Below are 18,734 nucleotides of genomic sequence, written 5' to 3' on the forward strand. Positions count from 1 at the left end.
CATCAAAACCTATCTAGCCAAATCATCCCATAACTCACTCAAATCTTCACCAAATCAACCCATTCTTCTTCCTAATCTAAGCTTTTGCCCCTGTAGTCTATTCTCTTGTTTCATATCTTCATTTCCTTTCATCCAAAGCAAGGTATTGTATCAATAAGTTCAATTTCGTAGGTCTCACGAACCCTAGAAGTTTGAACTCGAAATTTGATCTTTTTCTTGCTAGATTTTTGTGAAATAGACTAGGAAAAGCTTCTATATCATATAGGGCTGATAATTACATGGTGAATTTGAGTTGCAATTGAACTTTGAAAATTAGGGTTCATGAGAATTGGGGATTTTTCAGAATTGGTATAATCCTTTGTGAGTTTGGCTAGGATTGGTTAGCTAAGGTGTTTGAGAACTTAATTAGAGAGCTTACTAATTAAAGAACTCATTTGATACTAAAATTTTGCTTAAAAGCCTTACTCTTTGCTTATGATCACTTCTTGTATGCAATGTGATAGTTTTGTTATAACTGAATCATTATGAATTGAATTCACAATTGCATTGTCAAGTTTCCTTCTTCTATTTGCTTATCCTTTTCCAAAGTTTGAAATTTTTAGGTACAAATGGGGAGAAAGGACCGACAAAAGATGGAAGCTGAGAAACAAGAGCTTGCAAGGCAAGAGACTGCTAGACATGAGAAGTCTTTATCCTCAGTATCAACAAGTATTGGCAGCAAAAAAGAGAGAAGGAAAGCACGTCGTCACTGCTGAGAGTGTAGATGCTGGTGGTAGAAGGTCAGCCCATTCCAAAAGGTCTAAGGAACCGAAAGGCAAGGGGGTAACTCTTTCCCAAGAGGAGGAGAATGAAGACATCACTGAGGAAGACCAAGCCCCGCACAAGCGAGCTAAAGTGTCTAAGGGGAAGAAGGTCGACACTGAGAGGGATAGAACCATGACACCAACTGAAGATGAGCTATATGGGCATTTGAAGAATGGTGTATCGTGGCCTCCAACCCGATTTGCAGATATCAAGATCATGGAAGAGTTGGAGATAGGTGACGACATCAAGCAAATGTTGGAGCACATGAACATACCAAGCTTCTTCACTATGGCTTATCCTACATACGAAGATGAGTCTTGTCAGTTCTTGTCATCATTGGTGGCTACTTTTCACACCGCCAAACATGTGAGGCAAGGATGGGGAAAGATCAAGTTCAAGATCCATGGGAATGTTTACAACATGACCTTCAAGGAGATTGGAAAAGCTCTTGGTCTTCAGGATTTGGAGGAATCTTCCATCCCTATCCTATATGATGCCCCTAGGGAGGAAAGCATAGCTAGAATGGTGTGGAAGGTGTTGGCGAGGAAGACCCGCAAGCCAAACCGTGATAAGAATGCTTCCATTCGCCGCCCTTCAGTGCGCTATCTCCACCGGTTAATTGTCCACACCATCTTTCCAAGAAAGGAACCAGGCACCGTTAATGATGAGGAGCTACAACTTCACCAAACCGTTCAGCTTTATGCTCACCCTTCTTAGTTGCCTTTGGTCGACGCTGACTTCTACAAGAACTTTGGCATGGTGGGATTCTTTGTGAAGCGCCTCGTCCACTACAAGGAATGGGCTTGGACAACAAGTGACTCAGAGCCTCAGGTTGGCATTGGTGGTTTGATAACCCCATTGCTTCAGTTCAAGGATATACCCTTAGAAGATGATCCAACTGGTCCCGCCTTTTTAGACGGAAGCTACTCGAAGAAAGCTCAGTACCTCAGTGGAAGGTTCAATGGAACTTGCGTCTATTCTTACATACAGTCTACACAAGAGGTTGAAGTGCTTCTCCCAAACACTGCCCTGACAAGCTTGACTAGGCTTGGAGCTATTAGCTTTGATATTGGGAGTGAGCACTTCCTTGGTCCCCATGGTCCCCATGGTCCTCTAGGCCCCATACGATCTCCAAAGAGGAAGAAGACAGCGGATAGATGTGGTGTTTTCCAAGAAGAAGCTTCCGGTCTAAACTCCGAGCTCCTCTATGGTCCTCCTCGTTACTACTTTGCGCAGCATCCGGGAGCTCTTCCCCATGGACCCCTTCGCCAGGCTCATGAGCATATCAGCAAACTCCAACGATGGAACAAAGATCAGGACAAAACAATTTTCAAGCTCAAGGACAAGTGTAAGGCGCTGAGTAAGACTGTGAAGAGGCAAGCAGAAGCTTCAGCTCAATTCATGAAGAAGGTAGCTGATATACTGACTAGAGGAGCGGTAGCGGGATGTTCATCATCAGACTTTGACTTCCTTACCCCCCAGCCTCAGCCTGCAATTGGTCCTTTAGCACTCAGACTTCCCGCCACCGAGAAAGAACTGCTCCGTCAGAAGAGAAACCCACCAGCTCCACAGTCCGAATCAGAAAATAAATCTCCATCCCTTGCCTCTACAGATGAGGAAGCTGACACCGAGGATGAGGCATCGGCCTCCTTCCACGCTTCATAAAGAGGTACTCTACCACTTCCCATTGTATATACCAGTTTTTCTTTGCATTTCTTTCTCTTTTCGGTATCTCCTCCTACTTTCTAACACAGAGACTGTGTGAACAAAGTTTGGGGGAGGTATCAAGTATTTGATCATGTTTTCTTTGATGAATTGAGTCTCATGCATCGCATTGTACATATATATATGCATAGAAAAAACCAAAAAAAAAAAAAATTAAAAAATTTGAAAAACACAAAAAGAAACATGTAGTTGCATCACTTGCACTTTTAAGATTGAGTCTAGAGCATATAGGTTGCATTCACCTGCATTGGGAATAATGATTTAAAATGCCTTGCAAAGAACCCTTGTCTAGAACTCAAAATGACATCCTAGTTAAACACATCAAGTAGCTTAAGCATCTCTTGAAAACCTTATACGCTTCGAGCCTTGAAAACTCTTCTTGAAACTTGTTTGCTTGCTTGATGTTAGCATTGTTCTTAAGATCAGCTCCAATCTAAACTTGGCTTGAATGAACTTAATCTCTCTTGCATATGGGCATTTGCATATTTGATCATGGATCTCATACACATTTGGGTTATCTTATTCCTTCATACCTATCTTTGTTAACCCAAATGGCACTCCTTACCCTAGAACCCTAGCCATTCTTTGAGACCAAACATTGAATTGCATGAGTGAGGCCTCTTTTGATAGCTTGTCATGTGCAAAATCTTGAGAGTATTGGAGGCGACATAGGTTTATTCTCATCTCTTGCTAGCACAATGAGTTAGCATTTGGGGATGGTGAGAGGGGTTTGTGTGTTTTAAATTTCAATATCTTGGGTTTGGAGAGTGAGAAAGATGAGAGATATGAAAATAAAGCTCCTAAGGATATATAAAAAAAAAATCAAAAAAATAATAATAATAAGAAGCTCTTGATTATGCAACAAAGAACCTTCCCCCTAAAAAAAAAAAAAAAAAAAAAAAGATCAGAAAGAAGTTGGGGAAGGAAATGAAAAAAGGTTAGAGCTTGTGGAAAGTGGATTAAAATCCCTAGTGAGTGGGTCAAAAAAAAAAAAAAAAGAGTTGTACATTGGGTGAGTGATGTGAGGGGTTTAGAATGATTTTTGAGATGATGATAAAGAGGGTAGAACTTGTGATCATTTATAACAAAATGGGGTAGAATGATGAGAATGAATCTATGTATGCATGAGTTGCTTGTAATCTTAGATAAATTTTGCATAATGATCAAGCTCCTTGTTTTGAGTGATAATCACCCTTAAATAAAAGCATTTGAACCCATCTCTTCATTCATATTAGACCATTGCATACCTAGCCAAATGATTGAGATCATGTGTCCATTTGTGAGACTTCACCTTGTATGTGTGTGTGTGAATCAATGTGAGAGCTGATTGAAGGGACTTGTTGGTAAAGAGTATTGCAACTTGAGTATAGGAAAAAGAGTATGGATAGGCCTAGAGAAGCTAGAGTATAATAAGGAGAATGCTCATGCTATTTGCTATGTTTCCTTAGGATGTTAAGTTGAGTACTAGGGAGTGTTACTTTTGGCTATGAGTTCCCACCTTCAAACTTCTTTCCTTTATGAGTTCTTGCAAAGTCACTTGAGGACAAGTAAAGAACAAGTTTGAGAGAGTTGATATCTTGCATATTTGCATTGTTTTAAGCTTCCATTTTGTACATAATGATCATATATAATAAAAGTTTAGCATCTTTAGGATCCATTTTGCATTCATATGTCTTAATCAGGTATTGGAGCATCCTTTGGAGTAATTGGAGGTGTTTAGAAGCATTGTGGTCCAAGAGGAGATGGAAATTGAAGTTGGTTCGAGTTCAGGTGACTACGACGCGGGTTGAAGGCACGCGGGATAACTCACCCGCGCGCACGGAGCTGAAGAGGGGTAAGCGACGCGGGTTGAAGGCATGCGGGATCGCTCACCCGCACGCACGGAGCCACGCAGGACGGAGCCACGCGGGACGAAGCCACGCGGGACGAAGCCACGCGGGTTCCATTACCCGCGCGCATGATAGGAAAGATCGGCGGTCTGACACAGGATGAAGGCCGCGGGTTCCACTACCCGCGCGCATGAAGCAGGAGATCAGCGAGCATCCGACGCGGGTTGTGGGACGCGGGGTATGCCCCGTCGACTCCTACCCGAGCCGAGACTTATCCTTAGTCGATTTTAAACATTTTTTATGGGCATTTTAGACTTTTTAATGGAACCATTAGGTTTTCCAAGGGATATAAATACTCTTGTAATCCCAAAGTTGGGATCTTATCTTGTTTTCTATCACAATAAGAAAGAACTTTTAGGTGAAAGATCCTACTTTGATCATTTCTTCTTGTGATTTGCTTGATTAATCTGGTCATTAATCATGATTAGCACCAAATCATCATTGATTCTTGGGCTCATCATGAAGAGTATTGAGTAGTCATCTTTGGATTCATGGGCTAGGGTGATTAAGGGTGATTAGAGATGATCTAGGGTGTTTAAAGTTAGATCTACTTGTTTCCTTGCTTGTTGAGGGTTCCAAATGCTATTTTAGTCTTGATCATACTAAAATAGATTTCTAGGCATTTCCTGCCCACAAGGTGTATGATGAAATGCCTGAACCAACTCTTCAATGCTTTTAGCTTGCTTTACCTAAGAGATTAGTTGCTAAAGGAGTTAAGATTGCTATTAGACTTGTTCTCCATGTTTGATTTAGTAACATTCAACCTAAGAGATTAGATGCTTGAGTTGCTTTATCAAAAGAACATTCATCTAGAGATAGAGCTTGTTTAGCTTAGTGTCTAGGCATAAGGAAAGTGTTTGATTGATAGCTTGCCACCTCTAGATTGGATCTACATCACCCAAGATCAAATGTCTAGCCCCATGAGTCCTTTTACTTCAAATTGAGAAATAAAGATCATTACTTTATTGCATTAGCTTATAGTTTTTAGTTCATACAATCTTTAAAACCGGATCGCACTTAGCTTAAGCATAAACTTGCATTCCTTTTGCTTTAGAATCACCTAGGATTGGTTCGAGAATCTTTTATACTACATTGATTTGATCTTAGACCCTTGAAAAGTCTTGCATCAACCGACAATTGTCTTAGAGGCTGTAGCTTCACACGATCTTTGGATATGGCACGCTTTCTTTGGTCCTCCAGGTACCTTAAACGATATTAATGTCCTCGATCGCTCTCCTGTTTTTGATGACATTTTACAAGGTAAAGCTCCGAGGGTAAAGTACATGGTCAACGGACACATGTATAAGTTGGCGTACTACCTCACAGACGGTATATATCCAAAATGGTCAACATTTATCCAATCTATCACCCTCCCTCAAAGTTCTCAAGAACAGTTATTTGCTAAATTTCAAGAAACTACCCGAAAAGATGTAGAGCGGGCTTTTGGAGTATTGCAAGCTCGATTTGCGATTGTGAGAAACCCGGTAAAAACTTTGGATAAGGAAAAGATAGGAAAGATTATGAGAGCATGTATCATCCTACACAATATGATAGTCGAAAATGAACGGGACGGATACACTCGTATCGATATATCTGAATTTGAAGAAGGAGACAGCACTAGAACTTCACAGGTGGAAACAGAGAGACCTACAAATCTGAATAATATGTTTCCCAATCGGAATGATCTTCGTGATAGGAATATGCATGCCCAATTGAAACATGACTTAATTCAAAATGTCTGGAACAAATTTGGTGATGAATATTAATAATTGTTGTATCTTTATTTTTAATTATTGTGATTTTAAATTTATTCATGCTATATTATTGAAACATTTGGTAATTTACTTTTTTAAAAACGAAAAAAAATTATTCTAAGGACTTCTTATTATGACTCACCATTGTAAACACTTATTTGGTTTGGATTCTTATCTATTTAACAAAAAAAAAAAATTATTTTTAAATTTCTAAGGGTTTCAATGGGTGTCACCATCGATGCTCTTATAAACTAATAAAATTCTACAATGTAGGTCCCGTGGCCATGTGAGTAGCCCACTATCGACAGTAAATTTAGCAGGCTTACTATTCGTGGTTATCAAATTGCATTTCGAGTTGTTTATTTGAACCTGTACAATCAACAAGAATCAATGTAGCAAGTGCGCTATATTGTTACTGACTAGATGAACATAGTCTAGGCGATTATTAAAGCACTTATTTGTTGTATGCCTAACCATCCTGTAACAAATTGGTCAAACAAATAAACTATCCTGCAAAAAATTCAGTTGATTTATTAGTGATCTTGAATGAATTTGTTTTTCAGTACCAAAGGTGAAAATTACTAAAACATTTCAATCTCGAATAAGAGTTTAAGGACAACAAACATTTTATCAATTTTATGTAACATTCTAATTTCATGTTTTATAATAATTTTATTTCAAATTTTATTAGGTAACTAGTTTCTATATATAGTATTATGTGAGAAACCAGTTTTTTTGTGCGTGATATTTTTTTTTCACAAATCGAAATTCATTCATACGCAAAATACAATATTCATACAAAAGCTGGCGGCCAAACGAAATAGTTCCAAAACCAAGAACCCATACAAAACGACAACTAGAACCCACACTGGAGCTACTCAAACCTATACATGTGTGACTTACGAAAAAACATAAAACATAAAACTAGATCGACAGTAGAATCAGAAACGTTTAACATCTACGCAAGTGACACATCATAACACCTAGCAGTCTTTAGAAAGGAGAAATGCTGCCTATATCCCGCCACCCGGTACTTTCCACTTCTGCACCCAAACCACATTTATTGCTGCTGCCTCACCCGCCAAACGATAAGATCAATACCCAGAAACTTCAAAACTCGACAAGAGGAACATGCTATTAGGTCCACATGCCTTGGATACATAAACACTCTACGATCTAAGAAAGAAGCCCACCCAAACACCAAGAAGATAAAGCCTTACCAACCGAATCTCTCCATGACCACTCACGGGAAAAGAACCAAACGGCAAGCAACCAATGGACACATTACCCCTAAAAGAGAGATTGCTAAGTCACAACCATCAAAACGCTTACTACCTTTGCCATACCGATCAAGACTCACGGACACAAAGATACAAGAGTCGTTATCAATACAAGAGTAATATTTACTTAATTGTATTAATATTAGTTAAATATATTCTTTATAAATTTAAATCACTAGCTCGAGGCTCTATTCTTGGCCCAGTGCACACTGGACTGTATGGCCTAGGCCTAGGCCCAGTAACCAGCCATGTTTATTGTTCTATGTTTTGGACACTTGGACTCTGGGCTACTCTTGTAAAAACTTGGCGTGTTTTGGGATCCTTTTCAGTCTAAATTTTTTATTAACGCAGGGAGTTCTTGAAAGAATGACAATTCTTGTTTTTTTTTTGTAATCTTAATGGTACCGTTTAGCACGAGAGTTTGGTCCCTCGTTTGGCATAGTGGAAAAATGTACGCTTAGTCAAGTTTAAAAATTGAAAAGAAATCAGAATTTAATTCACGAGAAGAAAAACAAACAACGTTTATGGTAAAGTGGAAAGGATCCTTCTCCTTCTGATTATAAGAGAGGGATTGATGGGATTTGTAATTCATACCCGGTTCAGTTTGGTTTAATGTTTACATGATAGTCTTCCGTTGAAGCTTAGAAAAATATCTGTTTACCATTTACGAACTTTCCATACTTGGAAAACAAAAGAAAATACACATAGTGACGATGAATGTCACTAAGTGACCAATAATAACACGCGGCTGATGTAACATAAGTTGATGTCACCAATAACATACGTCTGTCACATAACTAGGTCACAGCCAGTAGCGTTTATAGTCATTGTGTATTAATTTTCTTTCCCATACTCACTCCTCTTTTTTTAATTTTGATTTAGTATTTTAACAGATCTGGTTGAATTTTTATCACTTGACCCCACTGGATCTCTCTCTCTCTACACATTCATCGAATTTACAGAGACACAGGATTCAATCATGAAGAATTGTGAGAGAATCGCCAATCTCGCTCTCGCAGGTTCTCATTCTATACAATTTCACTTGTTCGATGACCCCTTTTGTGGTTTATTTTAATTTCGATCGATTTGATTGTCTCGATTGGTGATTTCGGATGTTACGTTACGAAAAGTTTGAACCTTTCGGTTTAATTTTTCATTGAACGGGTTCTGATTAAGGGTTATTGGTTCCTCTAGGATTTAGAGTTGATGGGTTTGATTGATTGTATATAAAGTTGAGTTTTTTTGTTTGGTTTGGTTTCAGGTTTGACAGTGGCACCACTTGTTGTGAATGTGAACCCGAACTTGAACGTTGTTCTTACGGCGTGTCTTACAGTTTACGTGGGTTGCTTCCGTTCTGTGAAGGATTCTCCCCCAACGGTGAGAAGATCAGTTTTTAGTGAAACCCTTTTCCTGATTTGATCTAAATTGTTTGTTTGGAATGATTGTAGGAGACGATGTCGAAAGAGCATGCTATGCGTTTCCCATTGGTTGGGAGTGCTATGCTTCTCTCTCTTTTTTTGTTGTTCAAGTTTCTCTCAAAGGACTTGGTTAATGCCGTGCTCACTGCTTACTTCTTTGTTCTTGGGATCGTCGCTCTTTCGTATGTCTTGATCTAAATCATGCATCTGATTTGTTGTTTATCTTTTGTCAAGTTTCTTAATATACAGTTATGTGTTGTGTTCTGCAGGGCGACACTGTTACCTGCCATCAGCAGGTTTCTGCCAAAACCATGGAATGACAATCTTATCGTCTGGCGCTTTCCTTATTTCAAATGTATGTTACAGTTCACACTCTCTTTGCTAGTCTTTTCTTTCTCTCGTTATGATTTGTATGTGAGTTTGGTGGACGTGTAATGATCATCCAAGCTCTTTTGCAGTTTGTCTATTATCCAATTGTTGTCTCGGTAGAGATTTACTTGTGTCATGTAGAATTATGTTTTTTTTTTCTTATAAATTCCTGACACTTTTTTTCTTAAACAGCTGTGGAGGTAGAGTTCACAAAGTCCCAAGTTATTGCGGGAATCCCTGGAACTTTCTTCTGCGCATGGTATGCTTGGAAAAAACATTGGCTGGCTAACAATATCCTCGGCCTTTCCTTCTGCATTCAGGTTACCTCCTTTCATTCCGAGGAATACAATATAATAGTACAGTAAAATAGGTGGCTCCATTATCAACAACTTTCTTTGAACTGGTATTAGTGTTGTCTGTTTGTTTTTCGTAATTAACGATGCGGCCGATACAGGGAATTGAGATGCTCTCTCTTGGATCTTTCAAGACTGGTGCCATCCTTTTGGTAAGAATGAAATATCTTAGCTGCATCTTATGAATGATGGTTTTCTTGTAAATTATTGATATTTTTTTGTTTATACTTGACTTGCAGGTAGGACTGTTTTTCTATGATATTTTCTGGGTTTTCTTTACCCCAGTGATGGTTAGTGTTGCCAAATCCTTTGATGCTCCGATAAAGGTTAGTAAGAATGTCTCAGAAAGTACATAAAACAGAATTAATTTGATTTGTTGTTAGTAATTTTGAAAAGAATTTCATTTTTTGTAATTTCTTTTTAAGCTTTTATTCCCTACGGGTGATGCTCTAAGACCCTACTCTATGCTTGGACTTGGTGATATTGTCATTCCTGGTATGTCCCTTTAAGGCCAATGGATAATGCTAGACTCAATATTCTTTTGGATATCGTATGAATGTGAGACATTAGTGTTCGTTTTTCTTTAGGTATTTTTGTTGCACTGGCTCTGAGATTTGATGTGTCAAGACGCAGCAAACCACAGTACTTCACAAGTGCATTTGTGGGATACGTTGCTGGAGTTGTCCTCACCATTGTAGTCATGAACTGGTTTCAAGCAGCACAGGTCAGTTTTTGTTTGTGTCTTTACTGTTGACATCTCATTATTTTTCTGGAGTTTATCTGATGGGTTTGTATGTGTGTGTTTGCCTCTGTTTCAGCCTGCTTTGTTATACATTGTCCCAGCCGTCATTGGGTTCTTGGCTTCTCACTGCATTTGGAACGGCGACATCAAACCGGTTTGTTTTCTCTTCCTTTTACGTTTTAACTGTTTCAAACGCAAACACCATCACAGCTTTAGTTAAATGCTTATGGGTTTCTTTTTCTTTGCAGTTGATGGCGTTTGATGAATCATCGAAGAGTACTGAGGAAGAATCGAAGAGTAGTGAGGGAGAGGTTAATAAAAGTCATGCAGAATGAAGAAATGGTGGAGAAAGAAGGGGCAGAGAGGAGAAATATTTATACACATGAATGTGTATTTTATATGTTATATGGAAACAGAAGGAAAACAGTTTTTGTTTCCAGTTATCATCAGTCCCTTCAAGATGGTTCACCCTTTTTTTTTGTTCTATTTAGATTTTCAAATATATTTTCGCAAAGACTAATGTAAGTTAATACAAGTTACAACAGGTTTCCTTTTGACTTGTTTCTTTGTTCGTCCTATGTTAATTTTGTTTATAGGAAGCTGTTAAATCTTCAACGCTAACTTATGCCAGAAGAAGTGCATATGCAACTTCCGAATCTCTAGTTACAAATCATGATGATGCTAAGTCGATGAAAGATTACCATCCAATAGCATGCTGTAACACTTTGTAAAGTGGTGTCCAAGACACTGACCAATCAATAGGCAAAGCAGAATGTCCATGTGTTCTTTCATCGATTTCATCTGTATGACTCAAAGCACTAACACGAGATTGGTAACATAAGCACACAGCATTTTGGTATCCTGATCTAGTCTTTTACCTTTGTATCTCAGCTTGCCCCTTAAGAACAAAATGACTCCACAAGTCACAAGACTACAGACCTTCAATGGATGCAATCAGATCAGGTTACTGTCAGGACTATCATAGCTTCTCAATTGCATAAAAACTTAAAAATTTCCATAATGTTATTGTTTGTATGTTATTTCTTCTAAAATACAAGATTATAAAACATGGATATTGAATTATAAAATATGAAATAATAAAGTTTTGAGTAATCTGGATATTGATCCCATGGATACGCTTAAATTGGCAGAAACACAATCAACACTCTGGGCTGAAACACATATATTGAACGAACAGAGGACAGTACCACAAGTAGCGGTTACGCCTCTGCCGCCAATTCCAGGAATATGGTGTTTCACAGATGGTTCCTGGAAAGAGGGTGATATCTTTTCCGGACAAGGTTGGCTCAGCACTCTAGAAGGATTTGATGGACTGTTGGGGGCGAGGAATGTTCGGGCTAGCCTCTCTCCCCTTCATGCGAAAGATGGAAGCGCTACTCTGGGCAATGGAATGCATGAGGAATTTACGTCAATTTCAGGTTACTTTTGCAACGGATTGTTCTCAATTGGTGAAAATGTTTTCGGAACCAGAAGAATGACCATCTTTTGTAAATTATTTGGAAGATATCAAGATCCTGAAAAAAAGTTTCCTCCTATCAGAGAACATCTATGTAACAAGAACGCAATATTCAAAGGCGGATAGCGTAGCACGCAGTGTTAGGAAGCAACCGTCTTTCGTCGTTCACATGGATGCAGATCACCCGGTTTGGTTCACAGAGTCAGTATGAGCCTGTAGAAGTTGATGATAAAAAAAAGAGAAAATAAATAATTTCAAGATCAAGAATTTTTTAAAGAAAAATATTAGTCACATAGAAAGATATTCATAATTATTTCCTTATTTGTCATTTGATAACTATATTTAAACAATGAGCCTAGCTACTGAAAGCGAAAAAATGAAAGCCCGCATCATTAACACAGATGCTTAGGTGGGATGCTTAATGATTTTCAGATTAAAAAAAAAGAAAATAATGCATTAAGCCAAGCCTCGGTGCTTAATTAAGCACAACAAGAACCGCAGCTTCGGTGACACGTGTCATTAGACGCTTCTATCTCAGAAGTCGCCTTCTCCCTTTCAATCCCTCGACGACTCCGCTTCATTCCTTCTCTCCCTCGGCGATTCGTGTTTCTCGATTGAACCTCGACGGCTCCGACGACTCCGGATCTCTCTTTCTCTCCCTCGACGTCTCATCGATTCTATCGCCAAACCTCGACGACTCCGCCTTGTTCTCGCGAAACCTCGAAGACGCGGCCTCTGTCTCGTGATCTTCCCCCAACGATGAAGCTGTCGGCGTCTCTCTCGGTGGACTCCTCGTCTCTGTCGCTCTCCTCGACGGTGCTGTCCTCTCTCTCGGTTGATCTCCTCGACGGTGACAAACATGTATCTCTCTCTCGGTGGCTGTCTTGGAGGAAATCAAATCGCAAGGTAAACGTATGTATTATACCTTGTCTGAATCCTTCTACGTTATTTGATTTGTTTGTTGTCTCGGTTAGTTTGGATTAATTTTCATTTGTCTCTGTGTTTGTTTCTTACTTAGGACGGATCAATAGACATGAAAGGGCGTTAAAGAAGATCACTGCAACTGGAAAAAAGTAAAGATTTGTCTCTCTCTTTGTTTCTTACCAAGTACGGATCAATAGACATGAAGGTTACATTTTGTCATTGTCTCTGTCTCTTGTGTGGTCTCAAATGAATTGATTTCGTTATTGTCTGAGTTGAATATGTTGTTTATGATCATGTGATTTGTGTATGTCTTTGTTTCTTTTTGATGACGGATCAGTAGACATGAAGGTTTCAGATTGTCACTGTCTCTGTCTTTTGTGTGGTCTCAAATGAATTGATTGTCGTTCTTGTATGAGTTGAATAGATTGTTTATGATCATGTGATTTGGCTTTCTGGTCTCAATTGAATCGAGTGTCATGAATTCGATTCCTTGATCTATTACTCATTTTTGTTTTTTTTTTCATGTGTGTTGTATGATGAGTTCCATGGATCAAGGACGCTGAGGAAGGATGGATCAAAGCAGAGGATGGCATTTACTGCAGCAGTACAGGTAAATGTCTTCAACTTTCTAATCGTTCATTGAAAGGTTTATGGTTGAGTTAGGTAGTTAATGTTTAGTTGATGTTGGCATTGATGTTTGTAACTAATAGAAGTGATGTTGAATTGAGAAAATGATTGCATGTGGTTGACTTAGGTAGTTGCTTTGTTTTTGATAATGAATTGAATTGTCAATGTAGAAGTGGTTGTCTCTTTGGCATTGAACCCGTATAATAAATAGAAGTGATTGTCTCTTTCATGTGTTTAAATGAATAAAGGATTGATTATGGTTGAGGAAGAGAGTTAATAAATGACTTGTTTTGTCTTTGATTATTGTTGTGAAATAATTAATATAAGTTAGATACATGTCAACTCGAATATGTTTGCGTTAGTTGTTTTTAATGCTACCTTTTTCCATCTTTAAAACTTTCACATTCTCTTCAATTCAGTAACAGATTCCTATCTGTTAATTCCCTTCTCTTTGACATCCGAAATGGATTCCAATTCATTTAGCGAGTCTGCAAACTTTGTTGACCTGCTTAACAGTCAACAAAATGTAGTATTTGGTAACTTATCAGATAGTTTGTCACTCTCTTCATCGCAAGCTCCCTTCTTAGGCAGTCAAGACACCAAAGACGATCACTTTGGTGAAGACACTCAAGCCAGTCGTAAAGAGAGAAGGACCTGGTCCCCAACATACGATGTTGTACTCATCAGCTCGTGGTTAAACACGAGCAAAGATGCAGTAGTACGAAATGAGCAAAAGTTGCTTGCATTCCGGAAAAGAATTGCTGCGTACTATAATGCTAGTCCTAAGCTTTCTGGATGTGAGAAGAAAGAGGCATCTCACTCTGGTGACGATGATGAAGCTACAAATCGTCTCCCGGGAGTTAAGGCAGCTAAAGCCCGTTGTAAGAAGACACTGGCTGATGGGAAGGATCTCTCTAAGTTTCAGATCATGTGGAGCATCAAGCGACAAGATTTGGCTTTGAAAGAAAGGATTTCTAAGATGAAGCTACTAGACAGTTTAATTGCTAAAGAAGGACCACTAGAGGATTATGAAGAAGCTTTGAAGAAGAAACTCATCAATGAGTTGATGTCTAATTAGTTAAAGTCTCGGTTTGTATTACTTGTTTAAGTTGAAGTCTCGGTTTGTCTTAATTGGTTAAGTCTCTGTTTCTTGTTGGCTAAGTTTCTGTTGTTTGTTGGTTAAGTTTCTGTTGCTTATTACCTTTAAGTTTATGTGTACGTGTACTTTGTTAAAGTTAAAGTTTAATGAATATGTTTCCGGTTCAACTTCTTGTTACTTTCTGTTAAGTTTGATTTCAGGTCAAGGGTGAAGAAGCTGAATAAGGGAATGGGTGAAGTCTTGGGTCACGGGTGTGAAGTCTTGTGTGAAGTCACGGGTGTGAAATCTTGTGTGAAGTTTTGTTTCTTGGTGTCTTGTATTTTGTTTCATTGTAATCATGTGTCACGGATCCTTCTGTCTTGTATTTTGTTTGCATTTGTAGAATTATTTAGGTTCACGAGAGTTGTATCATCAACCACTATAAATATCATCTCATTCTCATTCTCACCAAACACCGTTGCATATTATCACCCTTTCTTCCATCTCAAGTTATCTATTTAATCTCACGTTCTTCCTTTCTTCTCTTTTTAATCATAAGTTTTATAAACAAGTGATCATCTTCAATTTTAATCACTCTTGCTTTCTCTTTAATTACCAAATATGGTTTCTTCTTCTTCTCAAAACACTTTAGATGAAGCATTTGATGATGCATTTGATGATGCATTTGATGATGCATTTGATCAAATCTTTGATCAACATTTTGATCAAGCCTTTGAGAAATTCACCGTTCATGATGATCAAGAAGAACAAAGGAAAAAAAGAAAAAAACGAGCTTATATCGAACGAAATCGTGAAGAAGGCAATGTACGTGTATGAAATGATTATTTCAGTGAAACTCCAACGTATCCTGAAAATTATTTCCGACGACGTTTTAGAATGAACAAGCCATTGTTCATGCACATTGTTGATCTACTCTCCAACGAAGTTGACTTCTTTCGCCAAAAGAAAGATGGTCTTGGAAGGCTTGGTCTCTCAGCACTCCAAAAGTGTACATCAACCATTCGTGTCTTGGCATTTGGCAGTGCGGCTGATACGGTTGACGAATACATCCGGCTCGGTGAAACGACAACTCAGTCATGTGTGGAGAATTTTGTAGAGGGAATAATTTATTTGTTCGGCGATGAGTACCTACGAAGACCAACACCGGCTGATCTTCAACGTCTACTGGATATTGAGGAGTATCATGGATTTCCTGGGATGATAGGAAGCATCGATTGTATTCATTCGGAGTGGAAGAATTGTCCCACCGCTTGGAAAGGGCAATATTCTCGTGGTTCGGGCAAACCAACAATCGTTTTAGAGGCGGTTGCTTCATATGATCTCTGGATATGGCATGCATTTTTTGGACCTCGAAGTACCTTAAATGATATCAATGTTCTTGATCGCTCACCTGTTTTTGACGACGTAATAAAAGGTCAAACTCCGCAAGTGACTTACTCTGTCAATGTAAGAGAGTATCATTTGGCTTACTATCTCACGGACGGTATTTATCCGAAATGGGTAACTTTTATCCAATCTATTTCACTACCATAAGGGCCGAAAGCAGTGTTATTTGCTCAACGTCAAGAAGCTGTCCGAAAAGATGTCGAGCGTGCTTTTGGAGTTTTGCAAGCTCGCTTTGCCATCGTTAAAAATCCATCACTTTTTTGGGATAAAGTCAAAATTGGTAAGATTACGAGAGCATGTATCATACTCCATAATATGATAGTAGAAGACGAACAAGATGGATACACTCAATTTGATGTTTCCGAGTTCCAACAAGGAGAAGACAACGGAAGTTCACATGTCGATCTCACGTATTCTACAGATATCCCTACAAATATCGCCAATATGATGGGTGTTTGAACTAGAATTCGTGATCGACAAATGCATGAACAACTGAAAGATGATTTGGTTGAACATGTATGGAGTAAATTTGGACGTGATGAATACAACAATTGAGCTCAAATTTTTCTTTCAAATTACTCTCGATTATTGTACTAATCTTTGTTTTTATGTTTTTTTTTTTAAAATCTATGTTTTAAATGTTATCATTAAATATGTTTTATATAATAAATAAATTTTATCTTATATAAAACAAAGTTAAATAATTTTTTTTTAAACACCACAAAGTAAGAAACTTGCATTAGAGGTTAAAAAATTAAAAGTTTCTTAATAAAATGCTTAACACATATTTAATACTAAAAAAGTGATTAAGCACCCCATTAGGGATGCTAGGGATGATGGTGCTCTAAGGCTTTTGCTACAATGCGCTGCGTCCTTAAAAGGAAAAATAAACGGTCTCTTAGCTTTTAACTAAAAAAACTAAGAAACTTCTTTTGTATGTCTTATTTAAGAGACGTCTCTTATCTTTTAGTTAAAAGCCAAGAGACCGTATCTTATATTACCCTTAGAAACTCCAACATTGTTTCCTTTATAGACTCCAGCCGTATTTAAACAAGAAAAAAAAACTAACAGCAACAATCTTCTTGTTTACTTTAGAGACTCCAGCCGCACGAGGGAGTGGTGGCTACGGACAACAGCCGCACGGTTCGCAATCGGGTTATCCTCAGAATGTAAGATGATCAAATCTTTACGCTACAAAATCCCATCTTTATTACTAAATTTGATTCAAGTTAACCCTCACATCATTGTCTCTGTATCAATCGTTGAAAGGTCAAGTGCTTATCCTGGTCGATATGCTTATCAGTCAGAAGCAAGCCTCACCTACGGCAAGCCAAAACGACACAGTTTCGGGAAGCAAATCAGACAAGCCCAAGCCGATTCAAGCCCATTCCGCTAACATTCAAAAGTCTTCACCAACGGCTCTATCGCTTGAAGACAAAACAAAAGCATGGGAAGAGAAACGAAAAGGAAAGATGATAGCAACCTGCGGTACGGAGAAGAAAAAGTGTGGTCATGCATTATACAATGCGTTTGCAGCCCTTGATTCTTTGGAGGATACAGGATGAAGACAACTGTACAAGGAACTAGGGTTTTAGCTTTTACTATATAATGTAAGCAATCGTATTGTAAACTATCCAAGAGAGAAAGTAATAAGAAAAGATATTTTCATCTCTTGAGCTCAAGCTTTTATGGTATCAGAGCCATGGAGGCTGTTGAGCTCTACACACCCCCTACACTAGATATAGTGAACTCTGTTACAGTTAAGCTCACTGAGAGAAATTACTTACTCTGGAAGAATCAATTTGAAGTCTTTCTCAACGGTCAGAGGCTACTAGGGTTTGTGAATGGATCTACACCTCAACCGCCACCAACAATCAACATTCCCGGTATCAATGGTACGGTGACTCCGACAACAAAACCAGACTACCATACCTGGTTTCAAACAGATCAAGTCATCAAATCTTGGCTGTTGGGGTCTTTCTCCGAAGACATACAGAGTCTGGTGATTTCCTGTAACACCTCACACCAGATCTGGCTTACTCTAGCACGCTACTACAACCGACTCACTTCGTCTCGGTTGTTTGAGTTACAAAGGAAGCTTCAAACTGTCGCCAAGCAAGAGAAGTTGATGAATGATTATCTCACAGAAATAAAGTTGGTATGTGACCAGTTGAACTCTATTGGTAGTCCGGTACCAGAAAGAATGAAGATTTTTGCTGCTCTACAAGGTCTGGGGAAGGATTATGAACCGCTCATAACCAGCATCGAAGGAGCAGTTGATATGATGCCAAATCCCACTCTAGAAGAGGTGATTCCGAGGCTACATAGCTATGATGCTCGTATTCAAAGGTACAACACTCCAACTGAGGTTAGCCCACATCTAGCTTTCAATACGGAGAGAATAAACTACCAGTCTGGATACTACAATCAGCGTGGAAGAGGTCAGTCAAACAGAAGGTTTGGTAGTAACAGAGGTCGTGGAAACTTCTCCACACGTGGCAGAGGATTTCACCAACAACTGTCTTCACATGGCTCTCAGTCTGGTTCCTCAGCTTCATCAGTGTCATCAGAAGATAGACCTTCCTGTCAAATATGCGGTCGGTATGGTCATAGCGCTCTGCGTTGCTGGCGCAGGTTCAACAACACTTACAACGAAGAAGACATGCCTGTTGCTATGGCTGCGATGCGTATAACTGATGTATCTAATCATGGCGGGTCTGAATGGTTTCCTGATTCTGGAGCGACTGCGCACATCACAAACTCAACAAACCACTTGTCTTACAATCAGCCATACAGAGGTAATGATGGTGTTATCATTGGTGATGGTAACTTCCTCCCAATAACACATGTTGGATCAGCAGACATTGCTTCCACTTCAGGTACTCTC

General features: G+C 38.8%; 1 protein-coding gene across 1 annotated transcript; it reads left to right on the forward strand.

Moving 5' to 3' along the window:
* Window positions 1-8,294: 8,294 nt before the first annotated feature.
* On the forward strand, window positions 8,295-10,899 carry LOC106382855 (signal peptide peptidase-like). Its single transcript, XM_013822930.3, has 11 exons — window positions 8,295-8,471; window positions 8,714-8,829; window positions 8,901-9,052; window positions 9,140-9,225; window positions 9,432-9,559; window positions 9,694-9,744; window positions 9,832-9,918; window positions 10,018-10,087; window positions 10,180-10,316; window positions 10,411-10,488; window positions 10,583-10,899. The coding sequence occupies exons 1-11, from the start codon at window positions 8,432-8,434 to the stop codon at window positions 10,667-10,669; spliced, it is 1,032 nt and encodes a 343-aa protein (XP_013678384.2). The 5' UTR covers window positions 8,295-8,431; the 3' UTR covers window positions 10,670-10,899.
* Window positions 10,900-18,734: the final 7,835 nt, after the last annotated feature.

The sequence above is a fragment of the Brassica napus genome, chromosome C2, assembly GCF_020379485.1.
Source record: "Brassica napus cultivar Da-Ae chromosome C2, Da-Ae, whole genome shotgun sequence".
NCBI classification, from domain to species: Eukaryota; Viridiplantae; Streptophyta; class Magnoliopsida; order Brassicales; family Brassicaceae; genus Brassica; species Brassica napus.

Coding starts and splice junctions, on each gene's coding strand:
- LOC106382855 (XM_013822930.3), top strand. CDS start 8,432: ATGAAGAATTGTGAGAGAATCGCCAATCTCGCTCTCGCAG. Junction 8,830..8,900: donor TGAAGGATTCTCCCCCAACG/GTGAGAAGATCA, acceptor GAATGATTGTAG/GAGACGATGTCGAAAGAGCA. Junction 10,317..10,410: donor ACTGGTTTCAAGCAGCACAG/GTCAGTTTTTGT, acceptor CCTCTGTTTCAG/CCTGCTTTGTTATACATTGT.